Source organism: Lissotriton vulgaris, chromosome 8, assembly GCF_964263255.1.
Source record: "Lissotriton vulgaris chromosome 8, aLisVul1.2, whole genome shotgun sequence".
In the NCBI taxonomy this organism is placed as follows: Eukaryota; Metazoa; Chordata; class Amphibia; order Caudata; family Salamandridae; genus Lissotriton; species Lissotriton vulgaris.
In genome coordinates this window covers 80,323,176-80,350,834 of record NC_141696.1, presented here as the reverse complement: position 1 = coordinate 80,350,834, position 27,659 = coordinate 80,323,176, and the positions used below count along the sequence as shown (strand labels likewise).

The 27,659-nt window shown below is 44.2% G+C and overlaps 1 protein-coding gene across 4 annotated transcripts in view; it reads right to left on the bottom strand.

Annotated features, from left to right (window-relative positions):
- Positions 1 to 2,614: 2,614 nt before the first annotated feature.
- FHIP1B (FHF complex subunit HOOK interacting protein 1B) overlaps positions 2,615 to 27,659 on the bottom strand; it is a 449,140-nt gene continuing 424,095 nt past the window's right edge. For all 4 annotated transcript variants that reach the window (XM_086933723.1, XM_086933726.1, XM_086933725.1 and 1 more), the window contains one exon: positions 2,615 to 9,921. In XM_086933723.1, coding sequence (XP_086789849.1) covers positions 9,626 to 9,921 — 296 coding nt within the window. In that variant the 3' untranslated portion in view covers positions 2,615 to 9,625. The remainder of the gene's footprint in view (positions 9,922 to 27,659) is intronic.

The following is a 27,659-nucleotide window of genomic DNA, read 5'->3' as shown; positions in this document are numbered from 1 at the left end:
ACGACCCGCTGTGCCAGAGTGATGTCCTCGACGTCTGAGTCGTCGGCCTTGGAGTTGCTGTCGACGCCATGTTCTTGCTCCAGTTCTGGCACGTTCACGCCCTCTTGGAAGAGGTCGTCTGGGATCGAAGCTGACGACAAAAGCCGTTGTTCTTCGAGCTCGTCAGTCCCGAATCGTCCTCTTGGAGCGGAAGGACACACAAGCGGCACAGTCTCTGGCCTCGTGCTACGGTGAGAGGCAAAGGTTGCACACCTCATGGAAATCGGTGTGGGAAAACTTCGACCCACATTGAGGACATTTTTTAAATGGCGTCCTTTCCATGAGCTAGAAGACAAGGCCTAGGTAGGCCCGAAGGCCTTCGTCGACGACCGGAATCGAAGACTTCGAAGTTGAAGAGCAGCGTCGATTGGAAACGCGTTTGAAACAATACCGTCGAAAATGGTGAGGATTGCGCACCGAAGGAGAATCATTTCCAACTGGGAGCGCAGGAAACACATCCGAGCCCGATGACGGAAAAAAAACAATTTAAGGATGGAGCCGATGCCCATGCGCAATCCAAAGGAGGAGTCACCTATCTGGTGACTTCCAAAGACTTTTCAGGGCAAAACCAACTGCAAACATCCGGGCCTAACACTAGGTGGCGATCTATGCACAGTGTGTAATCTGCAGCTCATATGCCTCGAACAGAGAAATTCAAGGTGCTCACTTTGCCTCAGGTCTAATCAGCCATGGGTGCTGGAGACTGGATGGTAGCGTTGGACCTCTAAGACACATATTTCCACATTCCTGTGTCATTACCTGCAGTTCATGGTAGGTCTGGAGCATTTCCAGATCTTTATGTTCCCGTTTGGCCTCACCAGTGGCCCTCAGGTGTTCACTAAAGTGTTGGCAGTGGTTGCAGCATACCTTCAGGGGTTCCAGTCTTTCCCCCTACCTCGACGATTGACTGCTGAAAGCAGGTGCGCCACAGGCAGTGGTCACTCACCAAGAGACTGCAACGAAACTCCTGCATTCGCTTGGGTTGGGTGTACTATCAATCTGTCAAAGTCACATCTGACTCCTTCTCAGAGGCTTTTTCCTCAGAGCCATTCTGGACATGGTGCAGTTCCACAACTACCCTTTGGAGCAGAGTCCAGGGCATTTGGGCTATGATCCCAATGTTTCTAACTCAGTCCTGGATTTTGGTGAGACTGACTCTGAGGCTGCTGGTTCTGGTGGCCTCCTGCATCCTGCTGGTGAAGTATTCCAGATGGCTTATGCCAGCTCTGCAGTGGGATCTGAAGTCCCAGTGAGCACAGCATCAGGGAAATATCTCCAACCTGGTCCAGGTATCTGAGGAGAGTGCACAAGATCTGCAATGTCAGACCCTTCATCACCCAGAGCTCACAGTGGTGAACAATGCTATACTTCTGGGTTGGGGCAGCCACCTTGGGGAGGTGGAGATCAGAGGACTCGCCAACATTGGCATAGAAAGACATTGACTTCAGAGGTGGCACTTACATGCAGCTTGGCTTCATTACTTAGGGGGTGGTATGGAGCTAACACAGTGCCACACAATGACTCCGGCCAGCATCTGGGAGCACTGCTTTTAAAGTTCCCTGAATCCAGTCCAGCACTTGGGGATATTCAAACGGTAGTAAATCGATGGTTCCGCCAGACCATTTTTTGGGGGGTTGGTGGAGGAGACAGTGAATGCCCTCTGGACCATTCCCTAGTCTAATATGTTGCTGTCTGAAATGAAGGATTAGGATGTTCGATATAAAGAAATACTTTCATTCACTCACAGTGATGCACTTAGGTTCTGCATTCCAACAAAGTCCACAAGTTACAACTTCACTGCCCAGTGTCAGACAGAAAAGGCATCTTAATTTCCAATTCCTACCTGACATTTTACCATCATACTGTGAAAAGTACATAAGAGCCCATGGCTGAGAGGGTTATGAAACAGCTACTCCAGCGGTAAAAAATAAAATAAACACAACACAAAAGACTTTTTAAACATGAAAAATTTGCAAAAAATAGCTGAGAACTAAAAACCCCAAAAGAAAGAGAAAATGATGCATCTGAAAGATTAAAATGGTGTGTAAAACAGAAAGTTGTGATGTATGGGCATGTTGGCAGAAAGGAACAAGCATTGGTGCAGTCAATAGGTCTAGTCTTTCAATACAAATACCCACATTCTGGCTTTGACAATTGTTTTTGGTGATACTGTTCTGCATCAGCGGAAAAAGAAAATAAATCTTGTTTGCTAATGTAAACTATCACTGGAACCCCCCCCCCCTTCACACCACAATGAGGCATAGTGCATTTGCATTATCACACTTGCGCGGATATGTGTCAGGACAACACAGCGGGCAAAGCATTTCCATGCATGAGCACAGTTCCCTAAATGTCAAGGGAAGAGCAGAAACTCCCATGATTAGGTGACTGACAAAAGGAAATAAAACTTGACTTTGATATTTTAATGTTGGAAATTTTAATTCCACTAAACGTTTCCATTGCCATGTCAACAGCGCCCTTGTTCATGCTGTGGAAAGTTTTCTAAGATTATCGTGTTAAACACAACTTGGGGTAAAGTGGAACACAACAAACAAAGGAGATCTGACGCATGTTGAATGGTTTCCACATCACAATTTATTTTGAGAAATTAAATGTGATTTTTTTTTACCTGAATTAAAACTTCATTTTATGCCAAACACAAATTGCTTTCTTAAAATCTTTTTTTTTTAATGCAAATACACAACATGACTCAATAAATATCCCAGGGGGGCGTTTATCACAATGCGCTGCTACCTAAAGAGTGAACCAGAAGCTAGGGCAATAAGGCCAAGAGAAGCCACTGTGGGTAGCAGCCTGCTGGCCATCAGTGCATTCAGTGTCCCGCCCTGTGGACATGTGATTCTTACTGGTCGAGAACATCGAAGATCTAAACACCCTTGAGGCTGTGCATGCTCTACGAGTGTCACCTACCTGCAGCCAGCCTAGGAAAGCAGGACGGCGACGTCTGAAAAAATAAGGACGAGGAGTACACAATAGGCCTCCAGACTTGGCACACATATTTTCACCTTCGCCAAGACAATGCGTCTCAAATTATGGTTCGGGTTAGCTTATTCAAAACCATGAAACACAACTTTTAAGTATTATTAGCAATAATTTTCAGTTAGCTCAGTTTACAACTTCCGTCGGGAGGAGGAGCCTTACAAATTTCCAAGTAATTTATCAATTTTTAATGAACGGACAAAGGTGCTGATAAAAAGGAGCAATTTCCACTGCTAGAGATCTAATCCCTAAGCAACAGTCTACAAAAGATCTTGACATCTTCAAACATAAGCATTAATCTTCAAACTGCAAATTTCGGACACTTCTGGCTTTGCAAAACTCAGCATCAGTGTTTAAGTCTCTTTAAAATACTCAAAATGTGGCCGTAAAGGAATCTGTACGAGTTTAATTCAACTTTTTTCTACTGTAACCCTATTTGCATCTAAGCTCCTCCATTGACTCTGCATTGTGGAACGACTGTGCAGGAATGGTGGCATTAGGGTGCCCTAAACATGTACAGCAACCACTGAACACTCCACCCCACTCCAACCGTACTATTAAATGGTGGTAAACATGGAAAAATACTTCTGGATCCTAAAAAACTTTTCTATTGCAAAGTGCGGAGGGACAGCAAAATTCTTTGACGCAGGGGTAGAAACAGAAAATAAAAAGAACGTACTCATAAAGCAAGCAGATTTTTAAATCTTCGCACATACATGCACTACCCAACATGCTGCACTGTACGATTATTACAACAGTCCGTTGAACACAGGGCTCCAGTCCCTCATACATTCACTCATATGTGCAGCATCTTTCAAGTTATTGCATATATTAGTTAAAAAAAGTAATATTAAAATTTAAACATTTATAACTACCCATATGGGTTTACAAAGACAGGAGAACAAAAGGGAATTTCTGCCATCTTAAAGTACTTAACCATGGATAAGCCACCACCCTAGCTTTTATTCAACTCAGTGATGCACGGAGAGTCTAAACTGCATGTAAAAGTCACACCAACACTGTTGTGAAGATTGTGGTTTTAGAAGAAGGCAGCACACAGGAGCTACAAAGCATCTTTCACAATTAATAATAAACCTCAAAAGCATCTTCTACATTAAAGGCCCGGTCACATCACAAATACATTAAAGAAATAGGTCAGAATATTTCTTAAACTGGATGACAGTGTGTATACAGTGACAATAGTTTTCCAGCAAGGGGTGGATCTTCCTAGATTCATACCTTGGAATCATTACCTGCAACTGGATTAGACCTTGGAAATGCCACAAAACATATACATTCCTTTTAAACACTTTCTCCTGTCCACTATTTCCTAGGAATATAAAAAGAGAGAAACTACAGAAAAACACATGCAAAGGGAAGCATCAAAAGACTGCATGTCCACATGGCAGAGAGAGCCTTCAGGTAGCCATTCTGAATTATTTGTTTTCGGATTCAACAGAAAAGGGCTCGGGGGACAGTCGTCTCGTGTTTTTCACTTATTTCATTCCAGGTACATCAATTTTTACTCACTGAGGGGTTTTTGTACATCTTCTGCTATCCTGGATATTTTTCAGAGTAAAGTGTTGCTTTCTGGGCTTTGTTGAGTTCCTCACCAGTTCACATTGAGCTTAGATGTCACACTGACAGGTCTAGCCTGGGGGTAAGTGGAAGGGGGGTTTCTCAGTCCAGATTCTTTACAGCTCTGCAGGTCTTTCTCCCTGGGATGCAGAGAAGAGAAATGGTGGTCTAAATGGACAACACCAACAACATGCATTATGATGTTTTCAGGCCGTAGAGGAAAAGCATTAGGAAAGACCAAGGTCTAGGCCAATGGTGCATCCCTCAGGATGTGAGGCTTTCAACCCCTTACATAAAATGTAATAGCTGGTGCTACAATAGGTTAAATGGAAAACAGCTGGCATTTACATCATTCAACACATATGGAGTGACAGGTAATGGTCCTTTTTGAGAGAATATTTAGAGACTTTGGCTTATCTGAACAAGAGAGGGGAAAACTCAAAATAATCAAACCAGGTTTGCAAGAAATAGGATCTCTAGCAATTAGTACAGATGCTCCGAATAGACTGCTAAATAATAGTTATGCAAAGAGGGGAATCTGGACAGGTAATCACCTTTGTATAAAAACTGATTCTACACCAAGAGTCAGAGCAATTGCTTAAAAAAAGGCAGACATGACTAGAGTCAGGAGATTGAAGTTTCACATGATTCATGGTCCAAATACAGATCTTATCTGTGAGTTTTAGGTTCTGAATCCAACAGGGACTTCCCTGGTGATTGCATTTCACGCCTGTGAAACATGCAAAACTACAACTGACAGAGGTCGGTACCTGCTGGAGATGTAGCCTGGTTTAAATCAGGATTAATGTATCTTTTAATTTCTTTCCGAGGAGCAAAATGTATATTGTGGGATTGTAATTGAGAGAATATATTTGGATGTCAGATATGAATTTGACATTAGTATTGGGATGTTGTTGCTTGACAACATCCCAGAAGTTTAAAACTTCCACTAAGGGAAAATGGGTTGGGTCGTTAAATCACTGATGATCGGTAAGAGATTAATTTTACCAAACTGGGAAATTAAAATTACACTGAATATACACTGCTGGGTACAAAGAATGATGCTATTGCAAAATATATGTGCAAAGACAAGCAAATATGAATATATCTTAAACGGCTTCCTGAAAATGTATGCTTAGTGCTATGGAATATACTGTTAATTCATCTATCTAATCACTATAACTATACCCCAGCTCCTATTGATTACAACATTTGACATTCTAGCACACTATAGTTAATCTAGATTTTCTGAAAACAGAAAATTTAAAAAAGTAAGTTGTGTGGAGCGCCATAAGGACGATTGTGCATTATTTAAAGCTTGGCAGATGGGAAACTTTGTCAAAAACGTTGAAGCTTTTCTGGCTGTTGTACTAGCAGTGCACTGTAGCGTGAAGCACTTGCAATACCGTGCCTGGGATATCTACTACATTTAAGACAGAGTATCCTGTCCACAATCTCTAAATAAGACCGTCAGTCTTCCAGATTGATTAGGATTGGAGGCCACTTTCTAAGCAAACCATCTCTCTTTGGATTGTGGGACACATTCAGCTGTGCCTCTCTAAACAGGCCATCTCTTGAGTGCCCAGGGCTCTCCAGGTGTAAAGAAGATACTGCCTTTTTTGCAATGTGCCTTTTCATAAGACCTGCATAGCAACACCTAGGAGGCCTATACCTTCTCTGTATCTGTGTGTTCACTATTGTTCAGATTTGGAAGGTACTACAGATGACCAAGTCACTCAGGCGTCCCTTACAAAGTTTTTTCCCAAACCGAACCTCCGTATACCCTCCCATGGACGCTGATACTGTTAGGGATTTTAAGGTTTTGAATCTGGCAATGATCCCTTGCTGCAGAAGGAAAAACTATTTAACTGAAACAATAGTTCTCTAGCTAGGGATTCTTCCCAGATTCATAACTGATCAACTCTTCTTTGGGGCCCTCTAATAGTAAATATTTCTTTGGCTGGTTTACTTGCAGAAAAATAAATGCTGTATAGTGGCTGAATGAGTTCTGGTGCTTGTAGGCCTACGGAAGTCCCATTGACTAGAGAAAATGCTTCTTTTCTGATGCACTCTTTAGTATATTTTGAATTGATGAACTCCCAGGAATATGAAAAAGGGAAAAAACGAGTAAAAAATATGGATATATTGCTTGTCGTGTTTCCGTGGTTCAGTCAAGTGGCAGAAATTCTACATTTGTGAATATCGGTTGGCTCCCTTGCTGGAGAACTATTGTTACAAGTAAGCACATTTCTCTTCTTTAGAATATCAATACATTGCATTCACACATTCAACCCATCTAATATTGTGTGGCCGGGCAAACACCTCCATCTACGTACAGGTATGAGATGTTACGAGGAAAGAGCAGCATGACAATGGGGAGCAGTAGGCGACTCAGAAGAGCATTTCCAGGGCCTTCTGAAATTCCCTCAGAAGTGCCCCGGCAGTGAATTTTGGAAGGTGGTGGTCAGATTCACAGTGCTGGATGCCTGTGACAATAACATAGTATTTAGATTTTCCCTTTGTTGTCACAAATGACTACATACCAATCATGTTTTACAATGCAATTATTTCTTCAGTATTTTGATCAGATATGCTGTACTCTTGTAACTCAGTGCACCGAAACACATTTTCTTCTAGAAGAATATGCTTTACACACAGTAGGGCAGTAAAGAGTGGGACATAGATGTCCCAGAGTTACTGTTCAAAAATATTTTAATTCACCAAAGCATTATTTGGCTGGCCGCCTTATATTTGAAACTGCACTGTGTGTTTTGGTTGGGGTTTTATCTTGCAGAAAGGTGCTTCAAGGCACAATTAAAACAAACATCCTTGAAGGAACAAAATGCTAGTTTCAACCTGGTGAATGAAAAGCTCCTCTTTATATTTTGAGGTCTACTGGTTTTACACCAAACACTCTTCATATGTACTCTACTGTTTTGAACCAAAGGGAAAATATTTAACATTGACACAGAGTACTTTTGATGAATACATTCTCAAAATGTATCTTTAGAGTTTGTAGATATTGGGTGGCAATATAAATAAATTTGATGTCATCTTTCTAACTCTAACATAATATATTGGGGCTTCCTATAAATTTAGCGAAGGATAATAAAAATAAAGAGGGGAAATGGGCAGAGCCTGAATGACTCCACCCTAGAAATTAAATTGCATGGCAATAAAAAGGGCTAAAGTGTTCTGGTCATTTCAAAAGAGACAAACAATTGTATTACAGGTTTCTGAAAGCTGGTGTCTTGGAGGAGGGCCACTATGTGCTAGGTAGGTGGGAAGAGTAAACGTATACTGCCGCCTCTGTGAGGACGCATTCAGCATACAGAGTATGGATTTAATACATAGGCAAGGGCGTCCCAACTAAGATATATTATCACACAGATGGAAATTCTAAAAACAGTTACAGATAACCACTAATGGCTTGTGTAGGGTGACATTAGATATAACAACAACCTTCTCTGGACAACAATAAAGTGACAATGTACTACTTAGACTTAGCATACATTTTCTGGAAAGAGTTGGTGGAAAATGGAGGGGTAAGGATGAATACAATTTGCTAATTCAAACAATGGAGAATCACCCTGCTGGCTGAAGGCAGGAGATTATATGAGGTGAACATACATTTTGTTATGTAACCATATGTGCATAAGAGGTCTGTCTGTAAGATATTGATCTGACAATTTCCATGGTTACTTGGTGTCAATCTCTGCCCAGGAGGGGCGCTAAAATCTGTTCTGTTGACCAGCCGCGGCCGGCCAGACTTATAAAGTATATCTATGTACATATGAAATCATTTACAAATGCAGCAACAGCGAATAATAACACGCTCTTCATAAAACATTCATTCTTAAATAAATTAAAAAATATCCCGCCCACCCTCATTCATCATAAAATGCAGGTCCCAAATGTCTATTTACACACGAAGTGTAAATGCAGGGCGCTGCTGTAGTGTTTTCCAGTTGTAAAAAAAAAACCAGAGCACTGAGGCCCAGTGGCTTTTGGGGTTTGCATGGCAGCTGAGCGCTGTGTGGTTTTCTTAGCTCAACCAAGTTTGGTGAAGGAAAGCGCTGCACTTTCTTCGCTCACAGCTGTAAGGAATACTCAACGCAAGTCGACTCTGGAGAAAACATGGCAAACGGGTGTGTGTATGTGTGTAACCTGTTGCTTCCAACAGTGCCACCCACACTATAAATGCACATTCAGTGGTATAAGAGAGTTATTTATATTAACAAGCCTCTCCTCCGGCACCACCAATGATGACCTCCTGGAAGAGGGGTTCTTTCTGAAAGCATACTTCTGAAGAAGTCATGATCATCCCACTATGACATCGCCAAGGGTAGCAAAGAGATGGTGCCTCTGCGAAGATATGTTTGCGCTGACTTTGCTGTTGGTAGTTTGCATTGCTCTTGCACTACAGCGACAGACAGCTACAGCGACTTCTTTCCATTCATTCAGCAAGGGAGAAGGTCTTGTTTAAATCTGAGCTGATAGTAGCTGATGTCCCAGGCTTTCCTCTTCACATTCCGCTGCTTCTGTTACTACAGCACATGAGTACAGCCGGGCAAAGGCCCATTCCAATGTACAAGTTGTTTCGTTCTCTCCCCAACAGAGTCACTTTTTTAACAAACATAATGCAAACTCAAGGGACCTTTTTATGCTCTCCCAGTCTGTCACTGTGTCATGGACAAACACAAAATGTGGAGATTGGTGGCAAGTCACTCTTGTATCAGACAATCGCCGCTTGAGGACAACAAAGGCATGGTGACGGCAAGGCTGCACGGTCAAGTGCTTCCCTTACATGTGTGTTACGAGGCATGAGGTAACCTCAGGCTCCAATGCTCTCAGACCTCCTAAATGGACCAGGCCTTTCCCTTGGTTGGTCGACCTATACTCCAATGCGCCTCATCCACTGAACAGTCACTGCTCCACAGAACGCAGTAGAAACCACCAGGAGGCTGCAGGGCCCTATGCTTTTATGCACTCAGCTGAACTCAGCTTGTCACTCCTCCATTGATTCCAGTAGAAATGGTGACGTCACCGCATGCTCCTGCGCAATGGCTGCCAGCTCCTTCAGGAATTCCACAAAGATGACTGCACAGTACACTGCATTCTTCACCCTCAGCGCCTCATTCTGTTTCTCAGCCGAACTCTTGAAGATGGACGTTCCAGATAGGGCATGCAAAACCTGACCGTCCCTCATGTGTTGGAAAGCAAGTTGGGCAGCCTGGCGTGCTCTAGTCGGGCTGTTGGTATGGCGCAAGATGAGCTCTCCAATGGATGGCTTCCGACTTTTAACTGCAGGACACAAAAGAGAAATAAACAACTTTTACATTTTTAACTTGTTACTCAGAGCAAATAAATTACAAAATTCATCCATATGTGCAGGTCCTCCTAAATTATATGGTATTGTAAAAATCTGATTACAGTTTGAAGCATTTATCGGAATGGGTGAGGTACAATGTCCTGCTCCAGAGTATTTGATGGGCCCAGACTGAGAAGATATACTCTATGCAGATGGCATTCTGTTATACTTGGCGGATCCCCTGCACTCTATACCCAGGGTCCTAGTAACCGTACGGATATCTGCCGCTACACTGGAATAATATTGATTGGAATACATCAGGTGCCTGCCGAGTCTCAGAATGGTCCCTCTGCCACCGCTGCCGTGCAGAGGACTGGTCATGACCAATACAGTGCACAACAGAAGGATTCAGGTACCTAGGGATGTTTATTACTAGAGACCCGGCGAGTTTAGTCAACATAATGTAAATAAAATCCTTAAACTGACATGGGACACTGGTGAAAGCACCGTTATCACTCTTGGGGAAGGCAACACTTTATAAAATGATCACATTGCTCACATTCTTATATAATCTGCAAAATACGCCATATGCGGTACCTGACAGTTTCGTCCAGTTGGTTAACACAGTGACAAGATGGTTGCTTAAGGATCAGGGCCTCTTCGAGGATAGCATTGTCTACCCTGATAAAGAGGCCGCATAATGGGGACACAGCCCTACCAGACCCTAAGCTCTATTAATAGGCAGCAAAGCTGATGATGATCCATGAGTGGGAATATTCATACCAAAGCAATCCATTCCTTTTGACCAATAATTGGACGAAGGCTATGCATGGACACTGGAGAGAACTATATAGTGGGCACGTGGGATTCTGATCAACCTAAGTAGACTCTGCAGCCTATCTCTTGGGCATATCCAAAAAAGGAGATATACCAATGTTTGAAGAACTTTGTGAGACATTGGGTTGTTGGTCGAGTGGGGGGTTAACCCTTCTCAATCAACAGCCACAATCCTTGTCAGGGTGAACCACTAAAGTTACCAAATTACCCTGTGCTTAATCCTCAGGTAGCTTGGAGCCAAAGCAGTCATGCCTAACTTAGAGGCAAAGTGTAAAGGATTTATGCAGCACACAAACAGCAATGAAGTGAAAACACAATACAAGAAAAATCGAGTAAATTTTTTAAAATTATTTGACACCAAAGTGACAAAAATCCGATCAGTAGAAGCAGAATTATAAATTTTTTAAGCCTAAGGTGAAAACTAGTGCCTAAAAGATCGAAGACCAACCATGGACATCTAGTCACGTAAGACCAAGTTAAAGTCTAAAAATATGTCCTACAGCGATGGAGAGCAGGTCCAATACAAACAAGCATTTGCAATGCAATAGGTCTCGCATTAGGAAAGTGGGAGATATTGGTATTGTAAATTATATATATTTTTAATATGTTTTGGCTTTGAAAATATATAAATTAATAGCATTGTTATTCACAAAGCCAATAGCTTACACTTTCCTAATGTGAGTCCTATTGGCTATGGCAATGCTTGTTGGTAGCAAGCAAGGACAGTGCTGTGTGGTGCTGAGTAATGATATGGTTGGGCTGAGTGAGGTGATGGTGTCCCAGAGTGATGTGGTGGTATCACGTCCTATGGTGATGTGGTGGTGTCCCTGAGTGATGTGGTGGTGTCTGTGAGTGATGTGGTGGTGTCGCTGAGTGATGTGGTGGTGTCCCTGAGTGATGTGGTGGTGTCCCTGAGTGATATGGTGGTGCCCCTGAGTGATGCCCCGAGTGATGTGGTGGTGTCCCTGAGTGATGTGGTGTTGTCCTAGAGTGACGTGGTGGTGTTCCAGAGTGATGTGGTGGTTTCCCAGAGTGATGTGGTGGTGTCCCAGAGCGATGTGGTGGTGTCCCAGAGTGATGTGGTGGTGTCCCAGAGTGATGTGGTGGTGTCCCAGAGTGATGTGGTGGTGTCCTAGAGTGATGTGGTGGTGTCCTAGAGTGATGTGGTGGTGTTGTGAGGTGTGCAGCAGTGCGAGGTGTGCAGCAGTGTGTGTCATGCAGCAGTGTGTGTCATGCAGCAGTGTGTGGCATGCAGCAGTGTGCAGCATGCAGCATTGTGAGTAATGCAGCAGTGTGCAGCAGTGTGAGGCGGGCAGCAGTGTGAGGCGTGCGGCAGTGTGCAGCTTGCAGCAGTATGAGTAATGCAGCAGTGTGAGGTGTGCAGAAGTGTGAGGCATGCAGCAGTGTGCGGAGTGCAGCCTGCAGCAGTGTGAGGCGTGCAGCAGTGTGAGGCATGAAGCAGTGTGAGGTGTGCAGCAGTGTGAGGCATGCTGCAGTGTGTGGCATGCAGCAGTGTGAAGCGTGCAGCAGTGTGAGGCATGCAGCAGTGTGTGGCGTGTAGTGTGCAGCAGTGTGAGGCATGCAGCAGTGTGTGGCGTGCAGTGGCATGCAGCGTGCAGCAGTGTGTGGCGTGCAGCAGTGTGAGGCGTGCAGCAGTGTGTGGCGTGCAGCAGTGTGAGGTGTGCAGCCGCATGCAGCATGCAGCAGTGTGAGGCGTGCAGCAGTGTATGGCGTGCAGCAGTGGGAGGCGTGCAGCAGTGTGAGGCATGCAGCAGTGTGAGGCATGCAGCAGTGTGAGGCGTGCAGCAGTGTGAGGCATGCAGCAGTGTGTGGCATGCAGCAGTGTGTGGCGTGCAGCAGTGTGAGGCATGCAGTGGTGTGAGGTGTGCAGCAGTGTGAGTAATGCAGCAGTGTGAGGCGTGCAGCGGTGTGAGGCGTGCAGCAGTGTGACTAATGCAGCAGTGTGCAGCAGTGTGTGGCGTGCAGCAGTGTGAGGTGTGCAGTAGTGTGTGGCGTGCAGCAGTGTGAGTAATGCAGCAGTGTGAGGCGTGCAGCGGTGTGACGCGTGCAGCAGTGTGACTAATGCAGCAGTGTGCAGCAGTGTGTGGCGTGCAGCAGTGTGAGGTGTGCAGCAGTGTGTGGCGTGCAGCAGTGTGTCGCGTGCAGCAGTGTGTGGCGTGCAGTGGTGTGAGGCGTGCAGCAGTGTGAGGCGTGCAGCAGTGTGAGTAATGCAGCAGTGTGCAGTGTGCAGCAGTGTGCAGAGTGCAGCAGTGTGCAGCGTGCAGCAGTGTGAGGCGTGCAGTAGTGTGTGGGGTGCAGCCGTGTGTGGTGTGCAGCCATGTGTGGCATGCAGCGGTGTGAGGCATGCAGCAGTGTGAGGCATGCAGCAGTGTGAGGCATGTAGCAGTGTGAGGCATGCAGCGGTGTGAGTAATGCAGCAGTGTGAGGTGTGCAGCGGTGTGAGGCGTGCAGCAGTGTGAGTAATGCAGCAGTGTGCAGCTTGCAGCAGGGTGCAGCAGTGTGTGGCGTGCAGCAGTGTGTGGCGTGCAGCAGTGTGAGGCATGCAGTGGTGTGAGGCGTGCAGCGGTGTGAGGTGTGCAGCAGTGTGAGCCGTGCAGCAGTGTGAGTAATGCAGCAGTGTGTGGCATGCAGGTATGTCCTTGCACTTATGTCTCCAAGGCGTGAAAAGGTGAAGCATGTTCCACAAATGTACATCAGCATATAAACAGGCCCTTAATGTCAGACGACAGCGATACGGGCCAGAACTCACCCACCTCCCCTATGCCCCCCCTAATTGGATTACATGTAATCATTTTTAGCGGCTATAAATATTTCCACAGATCACAAAGGGTGGCATGCTTAGGCCTGTCGGTCCATCAAGTAAAATTAGATAAAAAATACACTCCTCAGCAATGAGTTCAAGGGATGGAGGGCGGGGGGTAGGGGGTTGAATCCACGTCGATTCTCACACTACCCTCCTCGGTTCAAGAGAGGAAAAATGCAAATGCGCAGTTCCTCTTTGGACACAGGCAGCTGCTTCTATCAGCGCCGGCAAACTGCAGCAGGACAAAGAAGCATTGGCCGTGCGACATCGCCGAAATCAGGCAGCCTTCCTTGGGATGTGGGCGGGACCTGCAAAAGAAACAGGAAGGAACCGCCGGGAGAACGTCCGGAACCCTGCAGCCTCAATGCGGAAGTCCCTGGCCCCATCAAAGGGACCGGGCGAAGACTGCATGGCACCAGAGGCAACACGGGGCTCCAGAGTGGTGAGGAGAGCCCCGTGGCATGCCAGGAGTCGGGCAAGGACCGAGCCGGTAAGTTAGAGCTTGCAGGCTGTGTGAACACAAGTTACGTGCACTGGCTGGGGGAAGGGGGGGTGTATGTGCATGTGTGTGTGTGTGCGCGTCTGTGTTTGTGCGTGTGCCTGCTTGTGAGAGATGGGGGGAGGCTGTGTCTGTGTGTGGCTGTGTGCATGCGTGTGTGGCTGTGTGTGGGCGCGCGATTGGGAGAGGCTGACTTGCTAGGAATGTGGGACAGAAGATGTGCACGGCGCAGGGCTGTACGTGCACGCACACATGCTGAAATCGCCGCCGGCCCTGCGCTTGCCCATCCCATATCCAACATTCCCAGCAAGTGGAAAACATAAGATCTTTCGCTGGACGCAGCGCTTCGCGCTGCTAACACCAGCTCGACCTAAAAAGGGGGGTTTACGCCTAGCAAAAGACTTACTTACTTTGCCAGGTCGAATTGACCTTTAAAACTGCAATCAGGCAGCAAAAGTTTATCTATACATGTTTTTAAAGGGCCACTTAAGTGCCTGGCACCGTAAGTGCTGCAGGCACACCAATGCCGTTTGATTTACAGGCCCTGGGTTCATGTAGTACAACTTTACTAGGGACTTATAAGTAAATTAAATATGCCAATTGGTTATAAGCCTATTTTACCGTGTTTAAATGAGCAAACATAAGCACTTTAACACTGATTAGCAGTGGTAAAGTATACAGAGTCCTAATACCAACAAAAAAGAATTTCAGCAAACAGGAGGGGCGAAGGCAAAAACATTTGGGGTAAGACACACCAAGGCTGTAAGGTCTAACGGCACTTGTCCCTGCCTTATCCCAATTAACACAGATGAACAGGGGAAACTGTGATCTTGGAAGAGTTCCCATTAAGCTGAGGCCTACTTTGGGCAGTCGTGAAAGTAACACTCACTCACCATGATGAGGCAGTGCTACATCACTGCAGGCTTCATATGTGTATATTTACAAAACGGATTTTGCCTTTGCATATGTGTAAATATGCATCCGCATTTTCATTGGAGGCTTCTGACTCACTATTATCACTTTGACTCATGACAAAGGCCTGCAAACACACTGGTCAATCATCACGATGCAACTTCTAGAAAAACTGCATGAAGATTGGCCAATGTATTGCCTGCACCCTTGCTCACACCCAGAAGGCAGTTTAGCTGAACATGTATATATTTGGACATGCACTGATACCTTAAGCCTAGGGAGATTGTACAAAGTGCTGCTTCTCTAAGAATTGGGCCTTAGTGTCAGAATGCATTATACAGACGAAAGCGACGGTGGAGATCCAAGGCACCGTGTCCACACATTGACTTCAAAGGACAGATATCACCTTTAAACAGAACACCGGCAACTCTCCCTCACCCCCCGCACCAGGGACGGTTTCTCTGTTAGGGCTCTGAGGTTGCACCATGGTGAAATTCCTCACATTTATCTAAATAAATATTAAATAAATTGATTTAATAGAGATACGTTCATATCTCTAAACAAATCGATGTATTTAAGTGTGGGTTGCGTGTCCCAGGCTGCAAACACCGCCTTCCTCTGAAGCAAGAGACGCAAGCCAGGCAGTAAATCAACTTTCTGCAATGTGACTTATGCCGCAGGGCTTAGTTTTCTGAAGCTCTTCACTGCTATTGTAGCCTATGGTGGCATCCACTGTATCCCAGTGACTCGGAGTCTACACCAAGGATCCAGGACCTAAAAGGCACCACCCACTTGAGGGTCAGGGGGCTTGTTGATCCTGGATCTGGGAGCTGGTTCAGGTGGTTCTTAACCTGTTACATCCCTGTGGCTCTGAACATGAGACCAACATGCTAGCCCTTGGAGTCACTCTGGGAGCCCTGGATTCAGGTACAGGTCCAATCCCTCCGATTCAGGCAGGAGGGCAGAAATCCAGCAAGGCAGCAGTTCAACAGGGAAACAGTCCAGCAAAGTGGCAGTCCTTTCAGCAGCACCGCAGTCCTTCTCTCCTGGCAGAGTCTCCTCAGGTCCAGAATTGCCTTGAAGAGTTGGTGTCTGAGATTTAATATTTATACCAGGAGCCTCCTTTGAAGTGAGAGGAACTTCCAGAGGTTTCCCTATGAAGTGCACAGTTTTCCGGCCTCCCCTGTTCCTGGCTCCAGACTAACTAAGGGACCACGCAGCCCTCTGTGTGGAGGCAGGACATAACCTTGTCAAGTGTAAGTAGGGCTGTGCCCAGCTCTGTCCTGCCATCCTACTCATCCAGACACACCTAAGCCCTCTATTGCGTGTGGCTGTCTATGAGGAATAAACAAAGCCCAACTGTCAGCTGCACCGGGTCATGGCCGAGTGAAAGGCTGCATGCACTAAATGGCCAAGGCCGGAAAATGGCATTTTTCTAAAAATGCTATTTTTCAAAATTGTAACATAAAATCTGACTTTACCATTAGAGAGGATTTTTTATTACAATTCCCAAGACACCAAACATGAACTGGTTACCTGTTCCTATTTGGAAGTTAGTGCTTATAAAATGTAATAAACTAACTCTAATATTATCCTGTGGGAGAGGTAGGCCTTACAGTAGTGAAAAATATTTTTTTTTGCTACCATGACATGTAAAACTTAAAAGTACATGTCCACATTTTTAAATGCACTGTACCCTACTCCCTGGGCTGTCCAGGGACTACCCTAGGGGTGGCTTATATTAACTAAAAAGGAAGATTTGAGCCTGGCAAATGGTTAATTATGCCAGGTCAAAATGGCAGTTTAAAAACTTCCCACAAATGTTGCAGTGGCAGGCCTGAGACATGTTTAAAGTGGTTGGCACAATCTGTGCTGCAGGCCCACTAATAGCATTTATTTACAGACCCTGGTTACACATAGTACCACATACTAGAAATGTACAAGTACATTAAATATGCCAATTGGGCGTAAGCCAATTCTACCATGTTTTAAGGAGAGAGAACAGACACTTTAGCACTGGGCAGCAATAGTAAAGTGTGCAGAGTCCTAAAGAACAACAACAATGGAGTCAGTAAACAGGAGGGTGATGGAAAAAAGTTTGGGGGTGATCCTGCAAAAAGGGCCAAGCAAAACAGTAGGACTATCTCAGCATATCATCTTTGTGAGGTTCATATACTCAGCACTGTAGTGTTGTTTAAAAGGAAAAGTAGCACCTTGTCCTCGTCCCTTCTGTACTGATGTGTACAGGTAATGCAAGCCAATACCAGACCAGTTACAACAGGGTCTCTAGACCTAGAAACTTTATGTGATTTTATTTGAAAATGATAGTGTCAGTCAGTGTTACCAAAGCTGTTGGTTCCAGTTCTCTCCCTAGCAAGCTGGAAAACTTACCATGTCAATCACCAGTACTGTTCTTCCAGCTCCTTACTGTGCACATAGAGGCTGACCCCTCCTACTTTTTTGAAGCTGAGCAGCATGGCTAAATGAGAAAAAAGCCTATGACGCAGCTGCTTTTTATTTTTATCTTTGGATCCAAGCTGGGTTAATAAATAAATAAACAAGCATTTGCAATGCAATAGGTCTCGCATTAGGAAAGTTTGAGCTAATGGTATTGTAAATGACACATTTTTTATTTATGTGTTGGTTTTGAAAATAGCGAAATTAATAGCTTTGCCATTTACAATGCCAATAGTTTTAACTTTTGCAAATGTGACACCTATAGCATTTGTAATGCAATATGTGTTGTATTCAGGTGACTTAGATGTATTGATTTAACAAATAAAAATGGCTTTTAATTTTTTTAATAATTAATACATAAATAAAAGTTATTGTAATTTAAGAACAGAAGTGAAATATTAACATCTTTTTGTGACATTTTTAATAAAGTTTGAAACATTGAGAGAACATATTTGAACCAGTTGTTGAATGGTTGCACAGATTGATGCTGTGGTGACGCTGAGTCATGTTGTGGTGGTGACGAGTGATGCTGTAGCGTTCAGTGATGCTGTGGTAGTGCATAGTGATGTTGTGGTGCCCCCGAGTGATGCTGTTGTGGTGCTGAGTGATGCTGTGGTGATGCGATAGATAGATATAGTGAGTGCGATAGATAGAGTGAGGGCGATAGACAGATAAAGGGAGGGCGATAGATAGATAGAGGGAGGGTGATAGATAGATAGAGGGAGGGTGATAGATAGAGTGAGGGCGATTGATAGATAGATAGAGTGATGGCGACCCTAATTTGAATCACAAAAGTATAGCATTTGCCTTGTGTAAAATACGTGGGTGAGCTAGAGATGGTGTGTTGAGGTTTAGTTGAGTGTGTAGTAGGTGTGAGCGTTCTGCTGTGAGGATCAAAAGGTGTGTAAGAGTGGTATTTGGAGTGTATGTTGCATTGAGTGCAGTGTAATTTTGTTGCATATAAATATATGGCACTGAGAGGTGTTATGGGGAGGTTATGTTGTATTCAGTAGAGTGTGATTGTGTGGCGTGTAATTATGTGGCACTGAGTGGTATTATTTGGAGTGTATGTTGCATTGAGTGCAGTGTAATTATGTAACATATAATTATGTGGCACTGTGTGGTATTATGTGGAGTATATTTATGTTGCATTGAGTAGAGTGTAATGATGTTGCGTGTAATTATGTGGCACTGAGTGGTATTATGAGGAGTGTATGCTGTATTCAGCAGAGTGTAATTGTGTGGCGTGTAATTATGTGGCACTGAGTGGTATTGTTTGGAGTGTAAGTTGCATTGAGTGCAGTGTAATTATGTGGCACTGAGTGGTATTTGGAGTGTATGTTGCATTGAGTGCAGTGTAATTATGTGCCATGTAATTATGTGGCACTGAGTGGTATTATGAGGAGTGTATGTAGTATTCAGTAGAGTGTAATTGTGTGGCGTGTAATTATGTGGCACTGAGAGGTATTGTTTGTAGTGTATGTTGCATTGAGTGCAGTGTAATTATGTGGCTCTGAGTGGCATTTGGAGTGTATGTTGCATTGAGTGCAGTGTAATTATGTGGCGTATAATTATGTGGCGCTGAGTGGTATTTGGAGTGTATGTTGCATTGAGTGCAGTGTAATTATTTGGCATGTAATTATGTGGCACTGAGTGGTATTTGGAGTGTATGTTGCACTGAGTGCAGTGTAATTATGTGGCGTGTAATTATGTGGCACTGAGTGGTATTATGAGGAGTGTATGTTGTATTCAGTAGAGTGTAATTGTGTGGCGTGTAATTATGTGGCATTGAGTGGTATTGTTTGTAGTGTATGTTGCATTGAGTGCAGTGCAATTATGTGGCACTGAGTGGTATTTGGAGTGTATGTTGCATTGAGTGCAGTGTAATTATTTGGCGTGTAATTATGTGGCACTGAGTGGTATTTGGAGTGTATGTTGCATTGAGTGCAGTGTAATTATGTGGCGTGTAATTATGTGGCAATGAGTGGTATTTGGAGTGTATGTTGCATTGAGTGCAGTGCAATTATGTGGCTTGTAATTATGTGGCACTGAGTGGGCTTTGAAGTGTATGTTGCATTGAGTGCACCCTTGATGGATTCTACCAGTAATTTGCATCTTACCCGCCTGTTTTCAATTGATAACTATAAAGGCACAGGCTTTTCAATGCTGGGATATGTTTCTCTCCGACTAATATCGCTTGACACAAAACACATAATTGCGATAGGTGCGGTAACGGGGGTAGAGGACATATGACCTTTTATATGGTTGCATATTGAATGAAAGGACCATGGTGGATAGAGAGGGATGGTTGTTAGACAGGACACCATCCTTTCAGTCATGGCCTTTCCTTTAAGAAGCTATTATTATAATTAGAAAGATTAGTCCGATTGGTTCAGTTTAAGTGAAGCAGAAGTGAAACTCACAGAAAGGAGTAATTAGTGCAATGAAAGCCTAGGTCTGGAAAAATATATAACCTGTGTACTTGGAATCAACTATAAATCGGAGCGCTAGGTAGGGTGCACGATGTAACAGATACTTACGTAAATTCTGTGCTCAAAAAAATTCTTTACATTTTTTTACAGCGCGAACTCGACCCGAAGGTATTGGAGCACTTTAAATGAGCACCACTTACATTATGCAAGGAGACATTCATGTTTTGGTAGGCAGAGAGGGATTAAGTGATTTGCCCAGAATCAGAGACTCGAAAATATTTCGCAGCTCCAAAGTCGGCAGCTCTGGCCGCTGGGCCACATCCGGTGAAAGAGACAATTACAAGCATTTACAATGCAATAGGTCTCGCATTTGCGAGAGTTTATGCTATTGCCATTGTAAATGGCAATGCCTTTTATTTATTTGTTTAAAAAACCAACACATTAATAAAAGGCATTGTAATCTACAATGCCAATAACTCAAACTCTAGTAAATGCGACACCTGTAGCATTGCAAATGCTTGTTTAATTTGCTGGTAACTTTGGCGAGGCTTGACAAAGCAACAGAAACCCTGGCAGACAATTTGGTTTTGCACTGTAGCCACTATTAAAACCATGCTCAACCTTGTCTTGTCTTAAACTTTCGTTTTTTTCAGGAAATGTCATTGATTTCTAAGGATGTATGTTGGATCTTATGGTACTGGTTTGATAACTATCAAGTGTCCTGAAATCCATTGCCCCTAAATTTCGAAGACGGTGACAGTACCTCAAAGCATTGTAGGCCAAGAAGGACCAGGACAGCTAAACATGCTCCAGCACCCTATTCAGAAGCAGCTATCACAAGGACCCTTCACCTCATTTTGCTTTCAATGTGGTATAGAGGACAACTGCCCCGGTGCCCAGTTCACAATTGCAAACGTTGCTGCAGGACAGCAAGTACCCACTGAAAATGTGGGGGAAAATAAATGTACCTCACTGCCTTTGAGCACAGCGGTGGACTAACCCATAACACCACTGCCCTTGGAAAGGACCATGTCTACCCTACCCCCTCCTCCTTTTAGGAGCAGATACCACTGAAGAGGCTACACAGTTATGGAAGTTGCTTGAATACATGGGTTTTCAACTCCGGAGAAGGTAGGATCCTGGTGATCTGGGCTTGGATTTGAGTCCTGAGTCTGCATATCATAACTATGCAGGCAGTGATCAAACATCTACATCTGCTACTCCAGGAACTCAGCATGAGCAATAACACAAATGCCATTAATAATTACGCGAGCTGTGAAGTGCCAATACCATGTATTTTTTTCTGTACAACATACCTGCCTTCCTTTATTCTTTACAACCCACACGTCTACTTCTTCCTCAAATTCTAGCAAGCACCCCAACCTGCCTTCACTTTCCTCCCACTCTGCTCATTCTTAATATCCTTTCCCAAACTTTTGTCCTAGATTTCTGTTTTTCTGCCCCCTGTTCTTCATTTGAACTTGCACAAAGCTCACTGGTGGCTTCTATAAAGATTACACCGTTTTAAGCGCTACAGGACATCCATAATGGTTTGGAGTTTACTGCGCTTTGAATCCTCTCATTCCAATCAATCTGCCTCGTTTCCCGGGCTTCTCTATTTCAATCATGCCCCTTCATTTTCTCCACATTAAGTTTGTCGAATCCAGGCCTTCATTCCCGCAAGATGGTCTCAAGGGCACCCTGGGGGGCGCTGGGCATAATTTGGGTGTGGGGGTGATAGTCCCTCCTCAGAAGACACTGCGCAGCGCGTCTCTAGGTGCTGCTTGGGTGAGGGCAGTTCTCTGGCTATTTTCTTTTCCTGACTACAATCACAAGCCGCCAGAGGGAGCTCCGATGCGATTAGCCCAGCAGTCAATAGATTCATCTAAACCCACCAGTCACTAGATTAATCTCACCAAAAGTGAGGTTAAAATGGCCGGCCCTCATATGACTGAGGAAGGTGCCCAGTGAGTCCCGAGAACTTCACTTCGACCTGCTGAAGGAAAAGAAGATCTATTAACACAATCACACAATTACTTTTGTAGCACTGAGTCCCGAGAACTTCACTTCGACCTGCTGAAAAAAAAGAAAATATATTAACACAATCACACAACTACTTTTGTAGCACTGAGTCCCGAGAACTTCACTTCGACCTGCTGAAAAAAAAGAAAATCTATTAACACAATCACACAACTGCTTTTGTAGCACTGAGTCCCGAGAACTTCACTTCGACCTGCTGAAAAAAAAGAAAATCTATTAACACAATTACACAACTACTGTTGTAGCAGTGAGTCCCGAGAACTTCACTTCGACCTCCTGAAGGAAAAGAAAATCTATTAACACAATCACACAACTACTGTTGTACCTGTGGAAAATACCGAGAACTGCCTCCGAGTCAATCACTGGTTTCAAACTGTCATCGGAACAGCAGTCTGCAGAGAACTGCCCTCACCCAAGCAGCGCCTAGAGCCGCGCTGCGCAGTGTCATCTGTAAGGAGCTAGACTTCCAACCATGGGGAAGAGACAGGGCAGGAGGGCGCGCAGCTGCCCTCAAAGAGAGCCCTGCCCCTTCAGGAGACTGAGGAGGGACAATCACCCCCACACCCAAATTATGCCCAGCGCCCCCCAGGGTGCCATTGAGACCATCTTGCGGGAACTGGAGATGTTGTATTCTGTGATTAAAGTCGTAAGAGATGTGGCGCTAGCCCTGCAGACTGTGTACTCTGTTGGCAGGCATCTCTTTGAAATGTACAGATGGGGGCAGCAATGAGCTTCAGAGGGTCTGCTGGTCGGCAACACAGAACAGATCACACCCACCTTCTTGCCGCGACTGAGGCCCTACATTTCTGTGATTAAAGCCCTAGCAGGTGGGGTGCAAGCAATCTCAGGACCCTGTACAGAGTCACAGGCTCTGCTTGCTGGAAACTTTGTGAAATATACAGATCGTGGCCACAATAAACATCAGTGGTGTCTGCTGGCTGGCTATAAAGTGCGCCCCGTACAGCAGCACTGGCCTTTGACAAACTACTTTTTTTGTGTCATAATTTTTAAGCACTTCAATGTTAACTTTCATCTCGGGGATGGGTCAAGGCGAATGAATTCCAGCGAAGCACGTCTACTTATGAAAACCGAACAGAATGTAATTTTGACACTGAATTGTATTTTGCGCCGGTCCTGAATATCTCAAAGAAAGTGTGTGCGACTTATTTAACTGTCTTTGAATAAACGCGAGATTCACTGCAAAATTGACATTTTTTTCCCACGAGACTTGAAATGTTGCCTTCAATTTTTACAGGTCGCATACTGCAATGTGGAGAAAGAAGCCGTTCCTGGGCTCATTTGCATACCCATAATGCCATGGTGTGCAACTGCTACTTTGGGCTGGGTTATTCTGTTTAATTGTGCTACTGCTCGTGCAGTGATATGTTTGTAAGTTGGGGATGGAAAGCACAGAGTCCACGGATAGTGGGCCTATCTCTGCAAAGTCACCCTTGGTGTAAAATATTTCCACATGAGACCTTTATATAGCGCGTCGTAGTGAAAACTTTTTGTTTGCCAGCATTACATTATAGCGTCTGGAGTTTCCTCTCGCAGGTGTCCAGGGACAACACTGCGCGACTCGAGGCTGCCGCAGCATCTGAGGGGGGCTCCTTCAGAGCAACAGCGAAGGGCGCCGACCGATAGAGGGAGCTCAGTCTCCGGCTACACTACAATCACAAGCCGCCAGAGGGAGCTCCGATGCGATTAGCCCAGCACCCACACCCACCAGTCACTAGATTAATCTCACCATAAGCGAGGTTAAATGACTTAGGAGAACTTCACATCGAGTGTTTCCGAGCGTCAGTCTGTACAAGAAATAAAGATTATTTCAAGTTACTTGGCGGGGCTTGCTGGGCTTCCTTGTGTGCTTCCCACAGAGACAGGAGATGGGGAAGCGCGCGCGCGGCCGGCGCCGATCGCTTTCCAGAGCGTGCTCGTGACATCTCCTGTCTCCTGGGAAGCAGACCCGGCAGCAATAGTATCGCGCCTGCGCGATGGCATATGGCTTCGCCATATGCATCGCAGGCGCGAGACCTAAAAATGGATAAGGCCTGGTCACCGCATACCTTCGGACTTAGAAGAGATTTCAGCAAAAATTGTCTGAGGAGGTAAAGTTCTGCGGGGCAAGGTTGCTGGCGGGGTCTGAAGAGGAGAGGTCGTCGTCAGGAGCTGCTGGACGAAGTCACAGTGAAGATTTCCATGGTCGGATTAGTCTCTTTTTTTGAGGTTGAAAACTTCCAGCTCCAGCTGGATGAAGCTGTGAGCTGTAGCTAAAGAGGGCTCCACAAGGCTGGATACTTTTTCTGCCAAGAATCACTAAACAGGATTTGATGCTGTGGAGAACATAGTGGGAGCTGCGGCGAAGTCAAACCGACTGGCAATGCCCCTTGGGCGGATCAACGAGCAGGTAGGTTTTGGTTTCCTCACACTTCTCAGAGCAGTTTTGAGCCAAAAATGTTTTAAGTGCTAAGCTTTGGATCCTGGCTGTCTGGGCACATTTAGCAAACCTTTCAAGGGCCCTGGGTTGGAGAGACACCACTTGGAGGGTCAGGACTCACTCAGGCTGGGTCCAGGTGCTGGCTCAAGATTGTTGGAGCCTTTTCTCTGTCCCTAAGGCTCTTATCAGGAGGCGAGTCGACTATCCCTTGGAGTAATTCCGATAGTCCTGAGTCCAAGCAGTGGAACAGGTCTCAAACAGAAGGACAGGCCTCCTAAGGTTCAAGACAGGCTTCAGGCAGCAGAGCAGTCCTTCCAGGTGCAGCAGTCCTCTGAACTACACAGCAAGCCACAACAGTTGTCAGAATTCAGAGTCTTTTGGAAGGTCTAGAAAGTGAACTTGAGAATGAGTCTGAGGATCCTACTTTTATATCTGGTGCCTTCCTTGAAGTAGAAGTTTCTAGAGATTCCCTTGGAATAGTGCTTGGAATTTCCTGCATATATACCTTTGCTCCAGTTTGGCTGCAGGCACAAGGGACCTGGGAATTCTGGTATAGGAAGTCTGGGGAAGACCTATAGATTTCTGCAGGAAGTGGTTGTAAGATCAGGGTTTCTTCTATTACAACTTGAAGTAATACATTATGCGCTTTTTATACACGCACAAGTTTTTGGGAATGGGTAAGACAGAAACCGATTGTTGGAGTGCTGGTGCTGCAAGTTTTTCGGGAGGTGGTAAAATGAACAATAGTTACTTACCTGTAAACAGGTGGTTCTCCAGTATTGGTGTCTTTCATAGACTCACATGCTTGAATATTCCCCGTCGTGGGAGTCCCACGGTAAATAAAAAAGCGAATATATATATATATACATAATCCTCGTGTGTGGCTCTTCCTTCGGTTTCCCTGGAGGTGGATTGTATATTTCGTGTTGTCCAGAGACACGTCAAGGAGCTCCCACTTCATGAAGTTGGCTGCCTTTTCCTGGTGTCTGCGCAAGCAGTTTCTTTCTTTCGTCAAGGTATTGGCATTAGGCAGCCCACCAACAGCAAAGCAGGAAAGCACGGGACGCTGCGTGAAAGCAGTATATATATATATATATATATATATATATATATATATATATATATATATATATATATATATATATATATATATATATATATATATATATATATATATATATATATATATATATATATATATATATATATATATATATATATATATATATATATATGTGTATGTATATATATATATATATATATATATGTATATATATATATATATACAATGAGGCTGCGAGCGGGAACCTTACCTGAACTCGTGCTAAATTGCAAGGAGGCTGCGAGATGGAACTTTGCCAGAGCTCGTGTTAGCACTTCAGAAGCGGAAAAATCGAACTTGCTCAGCATCATGGCCCACTGAAGGGAAACAAGGTATTTAATTTCATGCACGAAGCAGAGCCCACTTTAGGGTGTAAATTAACTCTGAACTTGACTACAAGTCCCAGCCTGCATTCACGGACTGAAGTAATTAATCAGACCCACTGAGGGTATTTAAATGAGCAGGCTGTGAGAGACATCTGCAGAATGCATGCTGAAACTCCATGATTAAGAGGCAGACAGCCTTGAAACGCGTCGGAGAAGAATTTCATGAAATGCTACAGCTTGTTTTCCAATTTAAATAAACCGAAAGGTGCTTTTGAAGTCGTGTGCGATTCCAATGCTTTTGGGCACTTTGGACTGAACATATTTACACGGCAGCCCTGCCGTGGGAAGCTGCACCATCCTAAAGAAACAATGAGGCTGCGAGGGGGAACCTTACCTGAACTCGTGCTAAATTGCAAGGAGGCTGCGAGATGGAACTTTGCCAGAGCTCGTGTTAGCACTTCAGAAGCGGAAAAATCGAACTTGCTCAGCATCATGGCCCACTGAAGGGAAACAAGGTATTTAATTACATGCACGAAGCAGAGCCCACTTTAGGGTGTAAATTAACTCTGAACTTGACTACAAGTCCCAGCCTGCATTCACGGACTGAAGTAATTAATCAGACCCACTGAGGGTATTTAAATGAGCAAGCTGTGAGAGACATCTGCAGAATGCATGCTGAAACTCCATGATTAAGAAGCAGACAGCCTTGAAACGCGTCGGAGAAGAATTTCATGAAATGCTACAGCTTGTTTTCCAATTTAAATAAACCGAAAGGTGCTTTTGAAGTCGTGAGCGCTTCATATATATATATATATATATATATATATATATATATATATATATATATATATATATATATATATATATAACACTCAAACCACTTCCTGAAGTCTCACAACGGCAGTCAGGCGAGGAAAGAGACACAGACCTCCGAGGTATTCAAGTGGGCAGTGATTTTATTTTAAGTGACCCAACACAACGCGTTTCAAGCCCGTAAGCCCTTGATCACGTGTCACAGATTTAATACACCATCATCTATATTTAAAGTGCAAGAGTGCCCCTCCCACTGTTTACGTCATAGATCACATGTGCAATGACATAGACAACATCCTGCTGTATTGTTGTCATCTGCATTAACAACATTATTCGGAAAGGCATATTTCTATTAACACACGACAATTAAATAATGTAGTCATATTTACATATATACATAGCAATGACCTATAAATTGCACGCGTGCCACTGAACTTATTTAAAATAATAAATACAGTTCATTTCATTTAAAACTACTTCTCTATAAAGGATAAATCCTTTATATTTGCCGTATTTTCCGTCATTGATAATGGGGAAATATATAACCGGTTAAATCCGTTTACAATCAACCCCTGTGTTGTTTATAGCACCATAAGATGTAAATATAATTAAAACAGTTCTTTTAGTTTTCGCACACTATGTAGTCTATAGAATTGGAGAGGTAACTAGAAAGTGCTAAGAGTGCATCCCATTAAATTTATAAAGTGCAAGTGCAAATGGTGTGAATTTCTCAAATTCATCAAATGTGTATGCTAGGTCCCATCATCTGTACACAAAAAAAGAACTAAATTAGTTCATTCATTTATACTGATTGAACAGTCTCTTAGAATCCTAAAAACATTCGAATGTATAAAAAAATTATTCCATTTCAGCTAATACATTTTGAGAAATTTTTCTTGAGGAAAAGTGCAATGTATGTACAGAATTTATATACAGTATTATTCACAAGGACAGATTTAGTGATGTTAATATGTACAAAACCTAATTGTTGAACCAACGTGTCAAGATAATGCCTGCCCTGCTTGTTCTACAGAAAGCTGCGCATGTCTTCC